This window comes from Chrysochloris asiatica, unplaced genomic scaffold (assembly GCF_000296735.1).
Source record: "Chrysochloris asiatica unplaced genomic scaffold, ChrAsi1.0 scaffold00053, whole genome shotgun sequence".
NCBI lineage: Eukaryota > Metazoa > Chordata > Mammalia > Afrosoricida > Chrysochloridae > Chrysochloris > Chrysochloris asiatica.
Genome location: NW_006408571.1, coordinates 14973914 through 14990633, shown reverse-complemented (window position 1 = coordinate 14990633; position 16720 = coordinate 14973914). Strand labels below are relative to the sequence as shown.

The window sequence follows — 16720 nt, the reverse complement described above, 5'->3', positions numbered from 1 at the left end:
AATGAAACAAGGTATATGATTTGTTGAATGTAAAACTGATGATATGCCCTGTAAACTTTCACTCAATCCACAATAAAAACCTTAAATTAAAAAAAAAAAAAAAAAAGTCATCGCATGCGCCTGCCTTTAACAGCCAGCCAGGCTGCTTTCCACACAACAGGCATTCCTTAGGCCCTTTCGGATGAGCAAATGAGCCCAGAAGCTGGGTTCTATGAAGGAAAACGTGGCATCAGGATTGGAGGATGACCCATTAACAACCTGTGATATGCCAATGATACAGCCTTGCTTGCTGAAAGTGAAGAGGACTTAAAACATTTACTGATGATGATCAAAGAGCACAAATCTTCAGTATGGATTACATCTCAATGTAAAGAAAACAAAAATCCTCACCAATAAACAACTGGACCAATAAACAATATTCTTATCAACAGAGAAAACACTGAAGTTGTCAAGGACTTCATTCTTCTTGGATCAACTATCAACACTCATGGAAGTAGTAGTCCAGAGATCAGACGACGTATTGCATTAGGCAAATCTGCTGCACAAGACCTTTTGAAAGTGTTGAAGAGCAAAGATGTCAACTTGAGGACTAAGGTGCGCCTGACCTAAGCCATATTTTCAATAACCTCATATGCATGCGAAAGTTGGACAGTGAATAATGAAGACCATAGAAGAATTGATGTTTTTGAATTATCGTGTTGGAGAATATCGAAAGTGCCATGGGCTGCCAAAAGAACCAACAGATCTATGTTGGATGAAGTGCAGCCAGAGTGCTCTTTGGAAGCCAAGATGGCCAAACTTCATCTCTCATACTTCGGACATACTGTCAGAAGGGACCAGTCACTGAAAAGGATATCATGTTTGGTAAGGTGGAGGGTCAGAGAAAAAGAAGCCTCCCAGCAAGATGGATTGGCAAAACGGCAGCATTAATGGGCTCAAGTGTGGCAATAATAGTGAGGTTGGCCCAGGACCGGGCAGTGTTTCGTTCTGTCGTACATAGGGTCGCTATGAGTTGGTACTGACTCGATGGCACCTTACAGCAACAACAGACTCAATCCCAGAACCCTTTCAGACGACAGTGCTCCCTTCACACTGCAAAATTCTGTGGACATGGAATTGAAACCAAGCCCCTACTCCCCAGCCCCACTGCTTGTCCCTAACCTACTTCTCCTTCACAGAAACTCAGAAATCAATGTTCCTGACCTGCCGTTGTTGTAGGTCAAGCAAGTAAACTGCTTCAGGAGTTTGGTGTTGATGATGTGCGGAACTCCAGGTCCCAGGGCACCTATAACACAGGGTTGAGATTAATAATTTTCTTTTAAAATCCCCAGGCCACACCTCATCCATGAGCTGGGAGAAGAGATCAACAGCAGGGCCACTGTAATGACACAGGATTATGGTTAGAGAATAACAGGACAGCCACTTTAAATTGAGGATTTGCTCCAGAGTACTTTAGCCTGCAGACCATATATCCATGAGGAATGTTTGTAATGGCCTGGGGACAAGAAAGAGACACCTAAATGAGGCATAAAGACACAAGTCACCATGAGTCAGTACCGACTCAATAGCACTTAGCAACAACAACGGACTCGGTTTCAGATGAGGAAGTAGAGAGGCCGAAGGAGGAGGAGTCTGGCATGCTCGGGTAGCACGTCAATGGTGCTACAAGGAATCTCACTGCTGCCCAGTTAACTCAGGATATCGGCAGACAAGTCCACTTTCTTCTCTCCTTAGAGCTGATCTAATATTTATAAGCAAAAAATGGACTGAAAAACAGCTAGAATAAAAGGTCCATCATGGACTTACTTTTCCGCTTAATCACTTTCTGAGCTCGAAATTTGATGAGGGTGTCCAAGAACCAAATACATCGGGCCTGGCGGTCTCTGCTCTCCTCGTTTGATGGCAAGGACTTCAATGCTTCAATGACAGAGGAGCAGTGACTAAAACAAGGAAGGGGAAGGGAGGAATGTGTCAGGCTAAGACAGGCTCCCTCAAAGACTGGCAGGCCCCTCACAGCTGACACACATGCACCAATCGATGAGGGTCATCACTCCTAGAAGGCTCAGCGCAGGTGCCAGAGAGATGGGGCAGGAAATGTGTCAAGACTTGTGAGCCACGCAGTCTCTGCTGTAACTACTTAGATCAGTTCTGGTTCCTGCCCCAACTCACCATCTTCCTGAGCAACTCCAGGTTCTACACTCAAGACCAACTCCCTCCCTTGAATGCCACTTAACAGTCTTGGAGGCCCAAACCTTCAAGGAAATACTGGTTCATGTGTGTTCAAAATGCTGAAGAGGCATGCCTCCTCACAGACACCAAAGGTCCCCTCTCACAACTGACTACTGTTCTCTCCCAGGACCTCCGCCTGCCCATATGGGGTTTTTACCTGTTTTCTTCAATCATCTTCAGTATTTCTTCTGAGGTGACGTTCCTGAAGGTTTCAGATGGGCTTTTAAGAGCGTCATACTCCACAGGGGAAAGAACTAGGTGCAGGTTAAGAATCCAATTCAACCAAAATGGAAACATCCACTAGCTCATTCCCCAGTCCGTAATGATTTCACCAGTTTTGTTTTTCTCTTTTTTTTTATATACAGTCAACTGTCTGCTGTTGAGGTAGTCCTGTTCCTGAGACAAATTCTACTTCCTTATAGTTACAGTTCACAGAGTTTTCATAGCCAATCTAATTTAAGCTTCACAAGCAACCCATTAAGGAGGCAAGAGGAGACTGCCCAGCCATATTGTATCAATTGAGAAAGCACAGGTGTGCAGATTAAGGTATTTGTCCCGGGCTACACAGCTGGTAAGTGACAGAGCTTAAAGCCCAGTTTACCTGATGCCACAGTACATGCTCAGCACCACATGGGCCGCGGCAGCCCCCGAGCCACCTCTCTCATGAGCACAACATTCTCTAAGCTAGTCCTAGGCTGTCAACTCAAGTTCTTCAATATTCTGCCGAAGACTATCTACCTCCAGTGAGTCCATCCAAACTACCGTTGTTTACACAAGAGAAGATACCAGCATGTGAAATGGCTGGATGTAGCGGGAAAGAACAAAGGGCGCTGTCACAGCTGCGGTGGAACTGCTTCGAGCCCTTGGACAGTTACTGAGCTCTGAAGCCAGGGGAAAGTCACTTCTCTGCCCTCAGAGCCAGCTCCTCGTCTACTAAAAGGAAAGAAGATAATTCTCCAAAGTATACACATGGCTAATAAGCTACTGAAAATGCTCCAAGTCACCAGCCCTCAGAGAACTGTACACTCAAACCATAACAAACCACCACTTCACACTGCTAGGATGGCTATGGTAAAAGACACCCACAATAACAAGTGTTGGTGAGGATGTGGAACTGCGGCCCTTGTGCATTGCAGGTGAAAATGTAAAATAGCAGGTGCTTTTGAAATTAGTCTGGCAGTTTCTCAAAGGACTGAATGTAGAGCTACTATAGTGTTGTTGTTAAGTACAGTCAAGTCAGTTCCGACTCACAGGAACCCTGCATCAGGTTTCCAAGGTTTTTTGTATCTTTGTGCAAGCAGAAAGCCCATTTTTCTCCCGCAAGTGGCTGGTAGGCTTGAACCACTAACCTTGTGGTTCACAGTCCACGGCTCATCATATGGAGTCGCGACACAACAATTTAATTACCAGGTATACACACAAAAGATATGAAAGCATTAAGTCCACACAAAAACTGGCATATTAATGTCCATAGCAGTATCATTCATAATAGCCAAAAAGTGAAAACCCACACGTGCACATACAAGTGGATAAAAAGATACAAGTAGCTACCAGGGGCTGAAAGTGGTGGTGGGGATGAAGTGACAGCTAATGGGCCTGGGGGTTCTCCCCATGGGGAGAAAATGCTCTGAAACTACATGCAGTGATCTCCAGTGCACAGCCTATAAACAGATTTTAAACAGATAGAGTGAGTGAACTCTGTATGCAACTAACTCATCAAGCTGTTTTTTAAAAAAAACAGAACTGCTGCACAAAGCGGGGGCAGGGGAGGAATCGCTGCCCTGCTGCCATTTGGGATCATTAGGGGAGGAGCAAACAATTGCAAAATGTTTTGCAAAAGTGTTTTGTCAACAGCAAGAGTAACATAGAGAGACCATTATGTTACTACTGGTCAAACTGTTAAACTGGTAAAGGCAGAGACTCTGAAGCAATTAAAGTGAGCTTAAAACTCTCCCCAACCAACACAGTGAGCTGTGTCATGAAATAAGGACTACACCTGGGATCTTAAAAGAAAACTGCCCATAAGTATTGTTGTTGTTAAGTACCTTCGAGTTGGTTCCGACTCACAGCAACCCTGTGTAGGGTTTCTGAGAAGCAGCTGGTGGGTTTGAACTGCCGACCTTGTGGTTCACAGCCCAGTAATGATCCTACAGCACCACCCTAGGAGTCGCCTTAAATATAAGAGAAATTAACATAAGGAGGACACTGAGGGTTTCCTGTCCCAACAGCAAGAAAGAAAGGACTGAATTGTCACAAGGATGGTATGTGAATGAAAAGAACAGGATCATAATCTTACACTTTCAAGGAAGTCTGTTTTGACAGGAGGCTCTGTGCAATGTGTGACTTGTTTATTTCAAGGCAGAGACGGTGTTGATACCTGCTAAAGAGCCAACAAGGTAACTGCTATCAGGTGAACAACTTGCAGAGAGGCTCTGTATGCATGCCCAGGGTTTTCTGCTACTACAGGCATTTTCTCAGCAGGCCCCTGAGAAATGAAGTTCTATGCTCCAAATCTTCCTTTTAAAAAAAATGAGTCTGCTCTAGATTCTGGGCACTGGCAAACTCAAGTCACAATTTGAGTATTTAGGGAGGGGGCACTTGGCACCTTGCTGAGAAATAGGTAGAGGGGGTTGGGGTTGGGACTGAGCAGGGCCCTCATCTAGTGTGGAAGCCAAGCTGACCTCCACCTACACTGGAGCCACTGCAAAGGTTTGCATGTCGCCTTTATGAGTATTGAAGGGGCATAGCCACTCACAGAGCTTGGCTGTGCCATTCCTGTGAGAACATCCCAACTTGAGAAACGAAGCAGCTTTTCTACTGCAAAAAGGATACTGTCTTCAAATTTATACACATCTTCAGGCTTGGCTGCATCCGCGTAGCAGGGAGGCAGGTAGAGGGAGTCATCTGGCAAGTCATCATGGAGGGCATCATTGACCAGAGCTTCCCAAAAGAGGATGGATCAGTGTTAGTATTACCCTGTGTGGCTTCAGGTTCCCTAACACTCTGCTACCTATGCACCCGAAGTCACAAGTGGCCCAGAAACACTAGTCTGAATGTTGCGACCAACCTGACTCAACCTCCCATCAGGCTGACTGCTCAGGACTACCACGTTCACTCATGAAACAAACACTACCAAGCACTGTGGGAAGGGCAGAGCACGCCCCCCTACTCAAGTCACCTGCAGTGTAGCTGGGACACACAGACATACTAATAAATACTTATAATATGAGAGAAGCTAGAAATGAGGGAGATTCAAAATTGCCTTTAACGGTTTAACTTCCAGAAAATTTCTCCACATACAAGGAGGCTTCAAAAGTTTAAAAATTACCATTATGTTTTAATTCCATTTTTCTGCAAAGTTTTCTTTCCCCCCACAAACTTTCTGAAGTTCCTTTGTGCTATTAAATGGAGGGGAAAGGGGAGAGTCAGAATATAAGACTATGCATAACTACCTCACAAAAATAAACCTGGTAAGAAATATGTATATAAAAGGTGGAATGGAAACCCTACCCAGAGAAGCAATGATGCCAGAGATGGAGGCAGAGACATAATGTGGAGAGATGGAGCAGCTGGTAGACCCAGAGAGGAAGAGGGGCTGTGTGCTGATGACCGGGGGGGGGGGGCAGGCTTGCAGGGTATACCCTTTGGTTGGTTGATGATGCATGTAGGGGATTATAACCATGGCAATGAAACGATATAAGATAGGATGAATATAAAACTAATGTTCTGCCATGTAAACTATCACATAATTCACAATAAAACAATAATTAAAAAAAAAAAAAAAGATGGAGTGGGAAACAGAAAGAGAGTAAAAGTTAGGGGCTTCTGAAGTAAGATGGTAAAGTAGACAGATGCCCTGAGCAGTCATCTGCAATAAGGACACAGGAGACCAAGTGAAACAGATCCAGACAGTGAATCTGGGACCCTAAGCTTCATAGGAAAGGCCAGAGACATGGTTTTAGTGCCGAGGGAGCCAGGAAGCTGAGCAGGAGCGGCTAGAGACTGTCAGGCACAGAGAAGCCAACTTGAGCTTTTGCAGGTGACTGTCAATCATACAGCAGCCTGGAGGTACAGGCCACAGGTAGCAAAGGGGGTTCACAGTTGTCCTTTGTTCTCTGCACCCTCCTGATGGCCAGAAGAACCCCATCCAGCACAGCCTCTGCTCTGCCTGGGGTTGGGCAGTGAGAATACTACCCTACCCCCACCCCCCATCCCAGGTCTAGAGATTCGTGAATTTCACCTCATTAGATATTTTATTGCTGTTGTCTGTTTGGGGGAGACAATTATGACTATATGGCCCAGCCACCCCCATGCTTACACTTAAGCTCTACCCACTCCTGTAATGCCTGTCGACATCAGACAAACCCACCCTGAACACTGTTACACAGAAAACTGCGCTTACACTTCCAGTCTGTGTCACACCCACCAAGAGACAGGTGGTGAGGGCCTAAGAACACATCAGCAAGCAATCATCAGTTAAATATAAATACAATGACCCCACAATGTCTCAGAGACAACATACAATCTCAGCTTACATGAAGAAACAAGAGAGTGGCTCAAACAAGTGACCAAAATACAGTCACAAAATATAACACCAGAAATGGTACCAGAACTACTTGATAAGGAATTTCAAAGAATGACACTTAAGTACCTTCAATGGATTGAGAGAGTTAAGAAAGTTGCAGATGAAAGCCAGGAGAACAGAAAAAACTTGACCAGAATTCCAGGGAAGCATTACAAGAACTGACAAAAATCAACAAAAAATCAGAAACCATACAAAAACAGCAAATTGAAATCCAGAAGATTAATGTTAAGATTTCAGAAATAAGTAATACATTGAAACGGCAAAGAAGTAGAACTGAATCAACGGAAGACCAAATATTAAAGACAAGTATCTCAGTATTCATCTGCTTTGAAAAAAGAACAAAAAAAAATCCAAAGAATTCTGTGGGACACCATCAAGAGAAATAATTTATGTGTAAGAGAAATTCCAGAAGAAACACACACACACACACACACACACAAAAGAACAGACCATTTTCAAAGAGTTGTTGGCCGAATATTCCCTAACATCATGAAAGATGGGAAGAAATGCACTGAAGAAGCTGAACAAACTCCAAACAGGATAGACCCCAAAAGACAATCACCAAGATATATCATAATCAAACTCTTCAATACCAGAGACCAGGAAAGGATCTGGAGAGCAGCTGTCGCCAGTGGCCCAATTCAATCATCATCACATCAAGGCTGTTTCTGACCCCAACTTCCCTGCGGCCTCCTCCCTCCTCTGGGCCACACTGGGCCCTGCAGACTGCAGCCCTGACACCCAGAACACAGGAGTGCACATATACATTCACATGCATATCTTGTCAAATTGTCTGTAAGCTTGCTGACGGCAGCACCATCTCTGGTGTTTACTACTTCCAGTCTGTTCTGAGAAGGCCCCCAGCAAGATGCAGGAAGGAATCCAGTCTCTAACTCCCATCATTCCCTCTGTAGAGGATCTCAAAAGAGAGCTGTTTTTATGGGCATACTCTTACTCCAACTCCCAGATACTTACCAGTCACCCCCTTTGTATCAATGATATTCTCTGCGGCTTTGGCTACAGCAAGAGTCAAAGATTCATTGCCAACTCTGTTCATTCTCCTGGAGTTCAGAGCTCGCTTCTGCTTGGTGGTCCCGAAGGCTTCAATACAAGAATCCATCTGTGCGAGAGACAAACTTAGCTACTAGGGCAGGCCTGGCACTGTGTGACAAGGAAATGCTCAGCCTCTCTGAACCTTCATTTCCTCACCTGTGAATGAGGTGGTGCTAGTAATAGATCTGAAGTCCTTGCTTTATAAACTGTAAAGGGCTATCATTAACAACATCTATAAAATGCCAAAACTTGACCATAACTGAGTCAGCATGCCTGTGGCAGAGCTGACCCGTCTCCCATCTGACAGCCATAACAGTCACTGCTGGTAGATGACAACACTCCTCCCCCGAGTCTGAGGGAGCCTCACGTCACTCCTCAATACAGGACTGGATCCAAGCAGACTACAGTGTCCACTGACCAACCTAGGGTGACATGACTTCTGGGGGACCCTTCTACACTGAAAACCCTCAGGTTTACTTTGTTTCATTGTGAAAGTTTCCAAGCTACAACCAATATATTTTGAGATTTCAGATAAATCCTAAAAACAAGTGTTACGTCACAACTATGTCAGCACTGAGGACCAGTTCTAATATTGGCACACAACTGCCTCAGATGTGGGGATGGCTCTGTGTGAGGCTGAGGAGGCCACAGCAGTTAGACACCATCCAGAGAACCACAGGCTGCAAGAGAAAGCCACAGCCTAGAGGGAACTTGCTTGAGGTCACACACCTTAGTTCTGTCACACTTACCTTTTCTCTGTAGGTTTTGGTCTGACTCTGCGATGCCAGATCACTGTCAATTGATTCATCTACCAGAACACAAAACAAACAAAAGCAGGGGGCAGAAAAAAGCAATCTGTGAGATCTACAAATAGTGACAGTGTTTACTAATCATCTGTTAGCAACTTATCTATGAAAAACAAGCTTTTTTACTGTAGGACTTCCCATAGCCGAAGACAACATTGTACTGTGAATCTTTGGCATATAATTTTAGTACACATACTGATAATTTGGAGAATAAATTAAGGAGTCAAATGAGGGATCATCTGGTCCAACGTCATCATTTTAGAAGTTATGGAAAATGAGGTCTCCAGATGCAAAGATTTGCCCCAGATCCGTTCATGGAGTTGTGGCAGAGATGTGATTAGAAACGAAGTGTTCAACTCTTTGCTGTGAAAGGTTTTAAACATCTAAAACCAGGCATAAGGTGGTCACCGTGAGTCAGAACAGACTGGATGGCAACTAGTTTGGACTTTTCTATCTATTAATTACATGAAGCTATCCAATCTCTCACAAAATACTCAGATAACGGGCAACATAGTCTAGTAAACAAGAACACAGCTCTGACTGTGGCGCTTGGTTAACCTTTGTCTGGTCCAATCTGCAGCCTGGCAACAGACAGGTCTACAGGGAGAACAACAACACTAGTAAAGTACGCATACCACAGGATGGTCAACTCTTTGAGATCAAAAGGGCGACATTTACCTAAGGACAAAGTTTGGAAAGACTGGGCAAGGAGGAGGAATGGAAACACGAAACACAATGAAGTGGGGCAGATGATGGTAACTGAGGAGATTACAATCACTGAGATGAAACCTTTTCAGGGCATATATAAGAAAAAGAATACAAGCTCTGGAGTGGCCTTTGTTGTTGTTACGTGCCGTCAAGTCAGTTCTGGCTCACAGCCACCCTGTATTGGGTTTCCAAGTCTTTTAAAAATCTTTGTGGGAGTAGAAGCCTAATATCTCTCCTGAGGAGTGGCTGGCGGGCTCACACCACGGACCTTGTGGTTTGCAGTCCAGTGCTTACCATATGAGCCACCGTGCTACCGTGGAGTGACCTTGCCTGAGTTTAAATCCTAGCTCCTATACACAGGCAGTCCAGGGGTACAAACATCCTACATACACCCTGGAGTTATGAACCTACCAATTCGAGGTATATATATGGTTCATAACAAATGCTTCTTTGCAACTGTGCATCAAAACATTATCATTGTATTATTATGTTAATAATGTTTTTTCCTGTAACTAGAAGTGTTCTTTAACGTTTTTTTATGCACAGAAAAGTACACTATATATCATATTCATCCACAAACATTTGATTAACTGATGTGAAATACAAACTATCCCCAACCGGTACTGACTTACATACAAATACTACTTAAAGATAGACTTAGGAAGAGAACTCCTTCGTAGGCCGAGGACTGTCTGTACACACATACCCACTGCCATCGAGTTGATTCCAACTCATGGCGACCCCCTGAATACTGTTTCCAAGCCTGTAAAGTTTTGGTGGTTATGTGCCATCGAGTCAGTTCTGACTCATAGTGACCCTGTACAGGGTTTCCAAGACTGTAAATCTTTATGACAGCAGAAAGCGTCATCTTTCTCCTAAGGAGCTGCTGGGAGATTTGAACTGCTAACCTTGCAGTTAGCTTATGAATCCATTGTCATCGAGCCCGTTCCCACTCAAAGGAACCCTACAGGAGAGAGTAGAACTGCCCCATAGGGCTTCCCAGGCTATAAATCTTTACAGAAGCAGACTGTCAGTCTTTCTCTTGGAGTACACACATATACAGACAGTTCTTGCACTAAAGTAAGGCTAAATAAGAACTATATGCACCTGTTGCTACTGACCTACAATTTTTTTGGTTACCTTTTATAAAATTATGGAACACTTCAAGAATTTATGTGTCATCCTTGCACAGGGGCCATAGTTATCTCTATATCGTTCAAATTTTAGTCTATGTGCTGCTGAAGCAAGCACTGATCTACAAATTCTTAAAGATATAGTTAGGAACAGGCTTCCTTTGTAACCTGGGGATTGTGAGAGTAAGAGAATACACCAGTATCTAAAAAGATTTTACATACAAAAATAAAAATTTAATCAAATTAACAATTTTCCTTGTCTCCTTGAAATTTAGAAATGTTTTGGGAGGCTGATTTAAACGTGGAAATTATCCACACAAGTAAAAGTAACCTGTGCCAAGCAGAGTTCTTAAACTAGAGACTGACTATGGGAATTCACAGGCTGACTGTGGGACTCAAGAGCTCTTTTAAATGGTATATAAAATCTCATCGCTCTGGGAAGAGGTTCAGGTCATTATCAGATCTTCAAAAGGGATAAAACCACTGCTTCAGAACAATGCAATGTATCTGAAGAAAGCATCAGTCAGACAGCTTCTAACAATGACTCTAACACAGTCCCGTCTTTCCTTTTCCTACAGCCTCCTCCCCGACGGTTCTCGTACTTAAGGGCATCACTAGGGACCTCAGTTTTGAGATTTAGGGAACAGGAGAACCCCTGAATCTGACTCTCTTATTTATCATTTCTGAAGATCCCACACTACTCCTGAGCATTCAAGATGACACAAGACTGAGGCAATGCAATTTCTCCCAATAGATTCGGGAGACAACAGCAAATAAAAACAGACAACAGCCATAAAATGCCTAATGAAATTAGTGTGGAGACTTTATAAACAACTTCCATCACCTACAAGAGATTCTAAAACCTTCCACCCCACCTAATAAAAAATAAAGACCTTCAATGCAAATCAACTGGATATCAGTGTTATAACTTAAAGTTTAGTTTCTCATCTCAAGTCTACACACTGTGGGGGAAGGATTGTATCTGTCTTGTTACGGCTATACCCATAGTGCTTACATCAGTGCCTGCTATGTAGTACGGCATCAACAAATATTTGCTGAACAACAACAAAAAAAATCTTCAAAACTTTTTCAAATAAACTGGTAGAAAGGCATCCTTTTAAAAACACATACTAATTGTGCTTCGAAAATAAAAAATTCAAAAACACATTCAGTAAACCCAAACTCTGCATACCATCTTCTGTGCGCCTTTAAGACAAGGACGTACCAGAAAACAGTGGATGCATGTTGAACATTTCAGCATCATATACTTCCATTTGGCCAGAGGTCTTGTTCAAGATTCCCACAAAGTGCCTGCAGAAAGAGGGAATAATACCACCAGCAATGGATTATTCAAAAGATTTTTTTGTTTTTTTTAAATTGCTTATAAACTTCCTTTTTCCTCTTTAAAGGCTCTCAAGCTTCATTCTAGAAACCTGGTGGAACAGTGGCTAAACGCTCAGCTGCCAAGCAAATGGGTCAGCGATTTGAACCTATGAGCTGCTCCCAAGGAAGAACGCTGTTGACAGTCTGCTTCTCTAACGCTTTAGAGCCTTGGGAAGCCCTACAGGGCAGTTCGAGTCTGTCCTACAGCATCACTATGATTTGGAATCAATTGGAAAGCAGTGGCTTTGGTTTAGGGGATATTCTTTCTGCTCCAATACACCTAAAGAATGTACCAAACTCAAAAATCTCACTGCCATCAAGTCAATTCCAATTTACAGTGACCCTTTACAGGATTTCCAAGGCTATCAATCTTTATGGGAGCAGAAAGCCTCATCTTTCTCCCTCAGAGCAGCTGATGGGTTTGAACTGTTGACCTTGTGAGCACCACCGGGGCTCCTATGGAGTGCATTACTTGCCCATAAATAAAAATATTTTCTTTCAGCAACAATTTTCTGCACTGTTGTAGTACCAGTGAGTTGCTTCTCTGCAGGAACAGAAAGTTTCATGGTAATCCTAAAGAACAGTTAGTGGGCTTGAACCAGTGACCCTGTGGTTTGCAGTCCAGGGTTTATTGGTCACAAAAAATTAGGTGACCACACTAATAAGGTTTTTGTTATTGTTAAGAGCTGTCGAGTTAGTTCCAACTCATAGCGACCCTGTATAGTTTCTGAGGAGCATCTGGTGAGTGTGAACTGCTGACCTTGTGGTTAGTAATCCAGTACTTATCCTACAACACCACACCCGAACTCGGTTTTAGGTATAAGAATCTAAAATTACACTACAATTTACTGCACATATAAATATTATGGAGGCAAAAGAAAAGAAAAAACTTACTGATTATGGAAAGAAGACTGGTCTGAATTAGAGAATCTTTGTGAGGGGATGCAGTGTATTAGTACTTTGAACTATCTGTATGTCTATTAATCTGACTTCTATCAGAATGTGGTCTAGTGAAGGCACTGATAGGACCGTTTGTGGTTCACTGTTGGGTACCATTACAGGGCCCCATCTGCCTTATGCCAGTCCCTGAGATTCATAGTCTACTTAGGCTGGACAGTCTTCATTGTACAAAGAGAAAAAATGGCATCAGTGAAAGGCAGATTTCCTCAGAGTCACTCAGAGAGCCAGCACAGAGCCAGTTGGAAGCCCTGGGCTCCTTTTTACCAGACTTCAACACCATGAGATCCTTTTCTTGTAGTTAATTCCAAGGCAAACATCAAGCAAGCTCTGATCTATTAAATATACATTCCAACTTTGAATACTGTGGGTTAATGCGCCAGACTGTAAAGCTGTTTGAACTGCAAAGTTGAAGGTTCAAGCTCATCAGCTCATCCTCAGAAACCCTATGCAGGGTGGCTATGGGTTGGAATCAACTCGACGGCACTTAACAACAACAACAAATTAACAAGGTTTAAGGATTTTAAACAAATGTTTAAATGTCAGCCTTCCTTTTCAGTACTATCTATCTACAGGCTGGTACAAAAACTCCTGAGCCTGGGAACCCAGAGACTTGGTAAACCTCCCGAGACTCCTCTCAGTGCTCCTGCAACAAAGACTGAGAACAACTGTGCCAGCGGTACCATGTCCTCCCTCCCCATCGCCCTTTATGAGGTCCCATCCCAACACTACCTGCACAAAGCGTTGCATTTCAGGGCTCCAGTCCCAAAATTGTTCCCCACATAGGAAAGTCTGTCTGTCTCTGCTGCCTAAACAGAAGGGAACATACTCCATTTATGACCAATGTTGAAAGGTACAAAGTGAATCACTGTGTCTCCTGTTTGTTCATTCGCAAAAGCTTGAGCGTACAGAACTACAGTGAATCAGAAGTAGGAGGCCACTGGGAGGTGACTCAGCCCCACTGTCTCTCTAGCTGAATTTGCTTCCTGGGGTACCCATGCAGGAAGGGCAAAAGGCGTTTTGAGAGGGAAGCCCCCAAGGTTTCTGGGTTTAAACTGGTACTAAAAAAAGTTCTTGGGAAAGTTGCATCAAAAAACTTGGGGGAAAGGCTCCATATACACATATGTAGGCATGCAACACAGTGATTCTGCAGAACCTCCTTAGCCTGAAGTCCAAGCTCCCCTTGAACCTTTTTCTTTTTGTTCACAATTCCTATGACTCCTCTTTGTATATTTCAAGACCATGGAAATAGCCAATTCTCTCTGTAATCACAGCCAAGCATTTGTCCTTGCTATCCTCTTCATCTGGAATACCAAACTTCACCTGCCAGCCTCCCCTTAGCCTATCCTTCAGAGCTCCGTTCCAATGTGCCCTCCTCCAAGAAGGCATCCTGGAAACAGAGTGCTTTCCCCTTTCTGAGCTCACTCTCTGCTGTACTCTTCCTCCTTCACACCCTGAGCTTTAGCTATTTGTCTGAGTTCTCACCTTTCCCTCCACAGCAGAGGCTCTCAACACCCCCACCCTACCCCACTGATATTTGGAAATATTTGACAATATTTGGTTGTCACATGGGAGTGGGAGACAGAGTGCTAGAGGCATCTAGTGGGTAGAGACCAAGGATGCTGCTAAATAGCCTATAATGCTCAGGATAGCTGCCCACAAGAAGGCTTATCTTGTCCAAAATGTCAATAGTGCTGAGGTTGAGAATCCCTGCTCTACAGTATGTGCTCCCTCAGAGTGGGCCAGGTCTGATGTGACTGTATCCCAGCAGCTTACAACCATAAATAAGGACACGTGCTTGCTGAATGAACAACTGAATGAACAGCCATCACTTCTTCAAAAGTACCAAACCTGTTTGGCCAAGCCTGTTCCCACACTAGCTGGGAAAGGGGGTGTCAGTGAAGTTCTTTAAAGGTCCATTTGCTGCCCCTCTTTCCCCCCACAGACACTCACACTACCAGGTCTGCAGAGTGGAGACAGCCTACAACATACCAAGATCCGCTGACTCCTCTTCCTGGGGTTTGTGGAGTCTTGACTCTTGTACAAGGTAAAGCGCATGTTGCTTGGATTCTGCAGCTTCCCATTGGAGAACTGGACTGCAAGATTGCAGTAGAGAATGGGATAAGAACAGAGGGACCCACCGTGTATGTGGAGAGGAAATGGCTGTTGGAAGAATGGGGATGGTGAGGGAGCCCAAGTCCTGATCTAAAGGACTGAAGGAGGCCCTGCCCCAGTTAGGAAGGTAAGGGGAGTCTAGGGGATGTGATTAACAGGAGGGTATGCGTGAGGGGACAGAAGTGACTGAGGCTCAGTACAGATCTAGAAAGACAAAAGGACTCTCTAACCCAGGGGAGAAAAAGGGACGGGCAGATAGAAGACATGGTGGATTTGGGGATAACAAGGTCCTAGACACAGCCCTGGGGAGGGGGCGGCTGGGGTGGCGTCATGCAGCTGTTCGGTGGTGACAGAAAGGTGCCGAAAGACTGAGAAGCCTCAGACAAGCCCCAAGCAGTAAATACGGGAGGGGGGCGGGATACAGGAGAGGTACCGAGAGACGCAAGGGGGTCGGAGGAACTCTGCTCCAACTCCGCAGTCCTTACCCAGCACAGCTTTCTGACTCTCCTCGGGCTCGCCACAGTACAACCACCTCGCACTTGGCAGCACCTCAGGCGCCATCTCGCTCCTCTAGTCACCACAACACAAGACCGAGATAGCCAGTTCACACGCCGAAGAAGAGCGAGAAAGGGTCTGCCAGGAAGAGGCGTGCCCTCGTGAGGCACCACCCTGCGCGCGCAGAGTCGGAGCGTGTTTCCGTCCCAACCAGACACCGCCCCTTACAGGCTCCGCCCTGAGCGTTGACGGGGCACCGCCCCTCCCCAGCCACTCTTTTCCCGCCCTTCCGCGCAGAGAAGCGTGGTCTCCGCCGCAAAGTTCAGGTTTTTTGGTTTTAGGGTCTGTTTCCCAAAATCCTGTAGTTTCAGTCTACCCTTCGTGTTTGCTCAAACCGGTCTAGATAGTGTATAATATCTCTCTCGTACCTTGACAAATATTTCTTCCTGAACACCTGAAAGGTATGTTCGAATCCTCTTACTGGAACTCCTCGATCTTCGACTAAATGTGGCAGCTCCCCCAAGATCTGGGATTGCACACACCTGTGGCCCAATCTACTCGGAGGCAGGATCAGTGGAGAGGTGAACATGCTCAGATCCATTTGGGCAGGGAATTCTCGGTTGTGTTTTAGAGGCGAGGCAGATCTGATGGATTGTTGTGAAGTGCCGTCGAGTCGGTTCCAACCCATAGCGACCCTGTATAGGGTTTCCGAGGAGCAGCTGGTGAGCTTGAACCGCCGACCTTGCAGTTCAAACGGCTTTGCAGTCCAGCGCATTAACCCTGACACCTCATTTAAATTAACCATTCATTCCAAGGGATCGTATCCAGAATTACAGGTTGCATTTAGGCGACACTGCTATTTTGTCTCTCACAATCTGAAACAGTTCTTTGATTTTCGGAACTTTGGCCATTTTAAGGATTGTTGTTACAAACTGTCAAGTGGATTCCAACTCATAGCGACCCTGTACAGGGTTTCCGAGGAGCAGCTAGTGGGTTTGAACTGCCGACCCACAGGTTCACAATCCAGTGCTCATCCTACAGCACCACACCATTTTAATGATTGTTGTTTTTGTTATGTGCCATGGAGTCGGTTCCGACTCATAGCGACCCTGTACAGGGTTTCCGAGGCTGTAAATCTTTACGGGAGCAGAAAGCCTCATCTTTCTCCCGCGGAACAGCTGGTAGTTTCGAACTGCTGACCTTGCGGTTCACAGCCCGATTCGTAACCACTATGCTACCAGAGCTCCTTCCATTTT

The 16720-nt window shown here is 44.7% G+C and overlaps 1 protein-coding gene across 1 annotated transcript in view; it reads right to left on the bottom strand.

Moving 5' to 3' along the window:
- Nucleotides 1-15535, bottom strand: part of POLR1E (polymerase (RNA) I polypeptide E, 53kDa) — a 21024-nt gene extending 5489 nt beyond the window's left edge. The window contains exons 1-10 of the mRNA XM_006863124.1: nt 15455-15535; nt 14847-14950; nt 13587-13663; nt 11740-11825; nt 8617-8675; nt 7790-7934; nt 5062-5169; nt 2387-2483; nt 1807-1940; nt 1204-1285 (exon numbers count right to left, since the gene is read on the bottom strand). Of these exons, the coding sequence (XP_006863186.1) occupies nt 1204-1285; nt 1807-1940; nt 2387-2483; nt 5062-5169; nt 7790-7934; nt 8617-8675; nt 11740-11825; nt 13587-13663; nt 14847-14950; nt 15455-15530 (968 nt within the window). The 5' untranslated portion in view covers nt 15531-15535. The remainder of the gene's footprint in view (nt 1-1203; nt 1286-1806; nt 1941-2386; nt 2484-5061; nt 5170-7789; nt 7935-8616; nt 8676-11739; nt 11826-13586; nt 13664-14846; nt 14951-15454) is intronic.
- Between the last annotated feature and the right edge of the window lie 1185 nt (nt 15536-16720).